The following is a 7,186-nucleotide window of genomic DNA, read 5'->3' as shown; positions in this document are numbered from 1 at the left end:
GAGAGCAGATGACCCACCGGAACAGACGGATGACAATAATCAGCCCTATTGTCTGTGCAGGAGACCCTGGGAAGGCAGATGTATGATCCAGTGTGATTACTGCCAGGAATGGTACAATGGGTCCTGTGTTAACATCACAGCAACAGACGCACTTGACATTGATAAATACAAGTGCGAGTCCTGTGTACATGCAAGGCGCTGATATCTCTGTCTGTTCCAGGTACATGATAGAAGATGCCCGCAAGAAGTCCCAGCAGCCCCCAGCCAAGGGGGACCTCTCCAAGTCCGCTGAGAACTTCGTCAGATCTCTGGCTGGACACCTCTAGGAAGGATGAGAAGAGACTGGAGACACTCTTGCAGAAGGTGAGCGAGGTGACGTCACGAAGCTCGTCTGGGTCTGCTGAACCTAGGAAGTGGCTGGACAGGGTGGCCAAGACTATGCATGACCTCCAACTTCATTCCCGAAGTTGGATTAAGCAGCATATTGCCCCTCTGCCCACGCAACACTACAGGAAGCCGGCCCAGCCGTATGACCCAGACAGAGCACGGTGTGACATTCGGCTGGATGCACAGCCGTGGTTAGCACCCGGTGCTTGGGAGGAAAGATAAGGTTCTGGGGATCTCTAGGAGAGTTTAATGGAGTTTGATGTTGAAACACCTAAGTCCATTGTTTTGATGTCCTCCAACTCTTCAGGAGATGAGGCCCAACAGCCGTCGGGATCTGGGACTGCGTAGCCAGATCCCCGGCTCCCAGAAGCCATTTGCGAGCCTTCTGTGGTACCCCCACTATCGGTTGCTGATCCGCCGCTGTCCCCGAAAACTCCGCTCACACCTTCCATCACAGCGTCCAGAGCCCAGCGTTCTGACGTTCGTGTACCCCATACCATGAAGGTAGTTAAACATAGGCAGGGAATGAGGACAAGGCAAGGGTCCTCTGGGCTCTGTGAGGAGTCGGCTGCGACTAGCTGCCCCCAAACAAGGGCACTGATGCGCCCTACCCCTGGGTCTCATGACCTGGAATCATGGGCGCATGCATCGGACAGTCACAGTCGGCCGACGTTAGTATTTGGTTGCCAGGCACAGAACACCCTATCACCTGAGGCCCCTGTAATACCACCAGAACAGGGGACCTCAACAAGCCGCAGAAGACGCCGGCGAAGATGCCGTGAGGGTGTCAAGAGACTGCGGCACGGATCCCAGACACCAACACCTAGTCTGGAAGCTTCCGGTCGCCAAGTGTCCGCCACAGCGTCAGGTTTGCAGGTGATAGCTCGAGGCCAACCTTCATCTCCGGTGGCAACCATGGAATATGGGATCGGTTGCTGGGTTCCAGGCTGTGAGATGGAGGTTAGTAGACTCAAAAACCATGCGATGGAGCGGCATGTGCCCAGTGTCTTTAGAGAACACCTTGACCCGACCCTGCCTTTGGTCCTGGAGTTGAGGTGGCAATGTGGATGTCTTTTAACCGGGGGATGACGCTCCCCAATTTAGCACAGTTCGTAAGGTGGCAGAACCAGCTGAAGGATGCTGACAATAGTATCACAGAAAGCCAGTGGGCCGCAATTGTTACCATGGCGCGTTTTTTGGGTGATCCAACCCCTGAGGTGTGTAGTCTACATCCACTGACATCGGCATCGGCCCTCCTCCGCTGGAAAGCTGCCCTCCTCATGGCCTCCAGATTGAACCCAAGCCAACGGGAATATTGGCGTCAACGTTATGCCGACCCGACGGCTCAACTGGAGGGAAGAGACGATGCCAGACCCTGGGCCTTTGATGCACACTTCTATCTGGACTGTGCCATCGGCAAAATGCAGCTTGAGGCTGGCTCTAGCCTGACTGCAGTGCTGAATGCCACATTTGTCCCAGCTGGGAAAGAGGTCCAGCTAGTTGGATCTTGCGCCTCCTTCTGTGACCCCAGAACTTACCCCACGTCACAGGAGTTAGAGGCCTTCCCAGCTGAAATGGAAGTCGCTGTTGGGCTCCATCCCCAGCATTGTGCAACACCACCTCGACGTGGGCAGAGCATAGTGCCAGATTGGCTCGGGGAGTTGGTTCGGTCCCCCCGAGTGAAAGCTTTTGGGGAAATAGGCCTGGATCACTCTCTGCCATCACAAACCTGGCACTGGCAGATAAGCGCCTTGGAGGAGCTGTTAGAGGAGTCTACCACCAACGCCCTCCGGCTCTTCTCCCAGTGAGTCGAGCCAGCTGCGCCTTTCTGGACCCACAGATGAGGACCGCCCAGGCGTCTGCTAGTCTCTCCCCAAGAAAGGACATATCATCATAAAGATAGGGGGAGTGTTGTGAAACACAGTTAGCAGACACAGGAAGGTTGGCACCAAGGGGCGGTTACTCTCACCAGCAAGGGAGGGGCGCTGTAAGCAGCTAGCAGGTGTTGTGGTCAGTTCGACATATGAAAAACTCTGGGCAGTGTACACTCGACCTTTGAGCAGGCAGCATCTGACCACACACAGCTCTGAGAAGAAGCCCAGCCTCGATTTCACGCCAGTTCCTGACCAGTGACTCATCGACGGCAGCCATCTTGAACTTTGACGAACGTTCACAACAAAAACAAGTTTGGAACGCCCACACCCTCCCACTACGAGGACAACAACACCCACAGACATGCCAGCCCACCAGTATTGACCATCCTGCCCAAAAAACGAGAAGCAAACGGTCGGGGGGGGGGGGGGGGGGGGGGGGGAGAAAAAAAAAACCCAAAACACTGGTCCCAGACGAGCATCAAGACCAATGCCACCACCTCACAGCACCACACGTTGACCACCCCAAGGGTTTCTCTCAAGCACACAGTCTTCAGCATGCCGTTCACCCACTTGCCGATAAAGGCGGATTCGCCCATCACAACTGTCAAACAAAAGCGACTTTTATCTGTAAACAGAATGTTTCTCCACTGGTAGTCTCGTGCAAACTGCTGTCTGGCCACCCTGTGACGTCTGGTAAGGATGAGTCCCCTGGCGGGACGTCGGTTGTACAGACCATGATCGGCCAGCCCACGGTGCACCGTTTTTCCACTGATCAGTAACCCTTCATTACCAGTAGTGTTTCTAGCAGCTTCCTCAGCTGTTTCAAACCGATTCTGTAGATGGTGGCGATAAAGGAGGCGGTCTTGTCTGGCTGTGCTCACTCGGGGTCTGCCGCTTGGTGGACGATCAGCTATTGTTCCTGTGGTCCTAAAACGCTCCTGTAGATGATAGATAGACGAACACCAAAATGGTCTGCAACATTCTTTGGAGCCTCTCCAGCCTGCAGTCTACCGACAGCCCTTTCACGTTGATAAGAGTTAAGTCAAGGTATTGCTGTTTTTCACCACTAAAAGGGGTTTTGACTGACTGGGTTCGTGAAACAAAACGAAACACTACTCACCTGCCAAATCCATTCAATTCATTTTGCACGTGATTTTTTTTTTTTTCCCCAGCAATAACGCTTTCTTGCCGTTAGAGTCCAGCTTGCCACAGTAAACAAGTGATTGACCCAGTTTTACACTTTCTGATGGGAAGGCAGGTTTCATTGTCCTGCTGAAGTGCCCGTTTTACGTTTTTTGGTAATTATTAACTAGTATTTTGTTATAACGAGCATGTCAGAGAAAAAAACCGCGTTTCTTTTGTATTGTAGGACTTAATCTAAATAAAAAGAGGCGATTTGCAGTCGGCCCAACTTCTGTATAACAACTCTTTTATAGAATATGAAACTCAACGCAACGTTGTTGTTTTTCTCAAGACAGGCATAATACAGAACATATTCAAATGTGATATATAATACAAACACAAAACCCCAAACTCCATGTTACCGTCTCCAAAAAAGTACAGAATATACTTCTTCGTTCCTGGGCTGCAAATCCCATGCTCTCTTGTATGTACACGAGTGGGCTTTTACGTGTATGACCATTTTTACCCCGCCATGTAGGCAGCCATACTCCGTTTTCGGGGGTGTGCATGTAGGGTATGTTCTTGTTTCCATGACCCACTGAACGCTGACATGGAATAATGGGTCTTGAACGTGCGTATTTGATCTTCTGCTTGCGTATACACACGGAGGGGGTTCAGGAACAAGCAGGTCTGCACATAATTATTATGTTGACCTTTGAGATCGGAAAAATTCTCCACCCTTCACCCACCAGGCACCGTTACCGACATTCAAACCCGGGACCCTCAGATTGAAAGTCCAACGCTTTAATCACTCGGCTATTGCGCCCGTCGTACATAATATACAATACACATATTATAACATCACAAAACAGAGCAAGGACAGTTTTTTCACTGGTATATATCAAACAACCAACTTATTTCCCCAAAATTGGATGCAACGGATATGGACAGGTGAAAAAAGGGTGAGAAAAAGAAAGAAAATAAAAGCATCATCATATAAATTCATATATTATTACAAGTGTGGAATAAACATTAATTTTTTAGGCCTACTGCATTACATAAAAACAACGGTAACAACAAACACATGATCATCACTAACTGTCCTGCAGACATGTATTTTCACATTCCCTGTGAGAAAAACCACGGGGGCTATAACTGTGATGTTGGGAACTACAAACTGTGATGAAGGATCACTGGAGGAATAAACACGGAGCATTGAACCTGACGTTGGTCCTAGCTGTCTCTCTCTCACACTGCGTGCATAAATGCACACACCCTAACATAAAGAAGTGCAGATATGCTCTGTGTGTGTGTGTGTGTGTGTGTGTGTGTGTGTGTGTGTTCTGCGGTATAGTTGAGGTTAAGGCGTTGTTGGCTTACATCCAGTTAATTATGGTCATTAGTTATGTTGTGTTCTACTTTCACCACTGCAATTTGTGGTATCGAAAGATGGGCATCTCGGATCGCGTCCGTTGCTGGTGCTTTTACTCAGTTTGTGGATTGGACGATTTTGTGTCCACAGCTGCGATTTTTTATGTTCGCGGTTTGTTTTTGTGACAAGTCCATGTGCTGTTCTGCATGCACTCGAGTTTACGACGGACTACCATAGCAATGCAATAGTTTAAAAACCTATATCACTGTTACGATAGTGTTGTCATCGAACTTTATCTGTCGTGACGTGGTTTCAGTGAGGGCAGATTATTCAGCTTTACATAACTAAGGTTTACTATTTTTTCGTACACTTTGTTCTGCATTTGCTACAGCAAATACAATGCTAAGTATCTCTCTAGTTTTTTTTCTGGACAAACAGATACAGATAACGAAAATCAAGAGCATCCACCCATTCCCACCCCTCTTTTTTTCCCCAGACATATGCCACTTTCTTCCCCAACCTGGCTACCCTTGTTTAGCTGTTTTCACCTGCGAGGATCGTCGTCTTTGAGAGTTCTGGCCAGTTAGTCTCTCCACTTTGCATGTAACTTCACGTCTTGTATTCTCTCAGGAACATTTTGAACTGGGGTCCCCTCTAGTTTTCAGTCGGTTTGTCTTCCTGCCCGTGAAACAGCCTGGAATTTTTTACGTTTTTTTTTCCCCCCACGAAAATGATCAGTCCCCTTTGCAGAGATAACAAAAAGTCTGTGTATGCTGTCAGTTCAAAATCGACAATGCCGTTGTAGAAACTGATGCCTTTTTATATAAAGAGCTAACCGATCAAGAGCTGTCTTCTGCACGTAGGCCTTTCCTCAATCATTACTGAGGAGACTTTGTCCAGCAACAAAAAGAACATCACTCTCTGACGTAAATTATAAAGGGCGTCAGAATTTGACGTTAATGCAACGACAACCCCGCCTGGTAGGAGCATGGCTACACTCAGCCACTAGGATTGTAGTTTTACGTATCAATGAGAATGTGTTGACGATTAGCTTACAATACACCTGTTACCTATCCCTTGAACTTCTGTGGGCACCAGTGAAGATAAAGCCACCACTCTCCTCCGTCTTTCTCTGCCCCCTTAAAGCTTAATGGGAATCCACCAGATTCATCCCTGTCCATTCTTGGATCTTGCCTTCCAACTCTTTACCTGTCTTCCTCGTCTGCGGCTTTCTCTGGATGGTCTTTGCAACTACTGTCGGTAACACTTCATTTTCCGTTTCTGGACGACCTTGAGGAGGTCACCATGTAGGACTGTGCCTTATACAACTGAGAATATTGTTTTCGAACGTATTCTGTGAAGTGTGCTGTTGTGTTGTAGTACTTGTCACAACACACACGCACGCACCCTCCTCACCCCCCCACCCCCTTACACACACACACACACACACACACACACAAAGAAAGAGAACTGGAACTCGTAGAGTGTACTCAGTGTGCCTTAATTCCCATCTGTCACGTTGTTGTGTTGACATGATGTTATGAGCGTGACAGTGCAGACAACTAACAAATACAGAGAACCGGCTGGCTTCATTCTTTTGTTCCCACCATCTTTCTTCTATCATTTCACTTTAACGTCCTAACTAAATATAATATAATTATTATGTACGTCGATCATCTGTACTGGGGTTTCCCGATATATCACGGGTAACATGTGCAAAAACTACACACGTATTATCATAAATATTTTGATTATGCTGCACATCATCTGTTGTTGTCGCATGTGATTGATATGTACAAGAACATTTTCATCACTTTTTTTTTTTTTTTTTAATAATCATACGGCAAATTCGGGCATCTAGTTACTTAACTATTGATTAAGAAAATCAGAGACTCCGACACAATTCATGAATAAGATTTCGGCAATTAAAGAACAGAACTTTGAGATATTCAAAGATCTAGTTTTCTGCAACTTTCGAAACAATACATAAAACGGAATATTTCCAATTAAAAAAAGAAAAAAAAGAAAAGAAAAAAGAGAGCTAAATTTACCATCACAGTCAGATGTCAATGGGCACTCATCATTCGATCGTTTCCTGTGTCATTCAATCGGGTTTCAGTTACGCATACATACACACTCATAAAGACATGTGACATTTCACGTGTATGACCGTTTTTGTGGTTTTTTTTCATTTACACCGTATTGTAGTCAACCATACTCCGTTTTCGGTGGTGTGCATGCTGGGTATGTTCTTCTTTCCATAACCCAGTGGATTACAGGATCTTTAACGTGTGTATTTGATCTTCTTCTAGGTACACACACGAAGGGATGAAGAGTAACACACACACACACACACACACACACACACGCGCGGTAAAAAAAAAAAAACAAAACAAGAAAAACACGTCATTTACAAAATAAGTTCATGAAA

General features: G+C 47.0%; 1 protein-coding gene across 1 annotated transcript; it reads left to right on the top strand.

The window, feature by feature from the left end:
- Nucleotides 1-1,571: 1,571 nt before the first annotated feature.
- On the top strand, nucleotides 1,572-2,195 carry LOC143289625 (uncharacterized). The gene has a single exon (XM_076598669.1). It carries the CDS (start codon nucleotides 1,572-1,574, stop codon nucleotides 2,193-2,195), a length of 624 nt encoding a protein of 207 aa, XP_076454784.1.
- Nucleotides 2,196-7,186: the final 4,991 nt, after the last annotated feature.

The sequence above is a fragment of the Babylonia areolata genome, chromosome 14 (assembly GCF_041734735.1).
Source record: "Babylonia areolata isolate BAREFJ2019XMU chromosome 14, ASM4173473v1, whole genome shotgun sequence".
Taxonomy (NCBI): Eukaryota; Metazoa; Mollusca; class Gastropoda; order Neogastropoda; family Buccinidae; genus Babylonia; species Babylonia areolata.
This window is presented reverse-complemented; position numbering and strand designations above follow the sequence as displayed.

What these genes read in the sequence shown, in the direction of transcription:
- LOC143289625 (XM_076598669.1), top strand. Translation starts at nt 1,572, where the DNA reads ATGGCGCGTTTTTTGGGTGATCCAACCCCTGAGGTGTGTAGTCTACAT.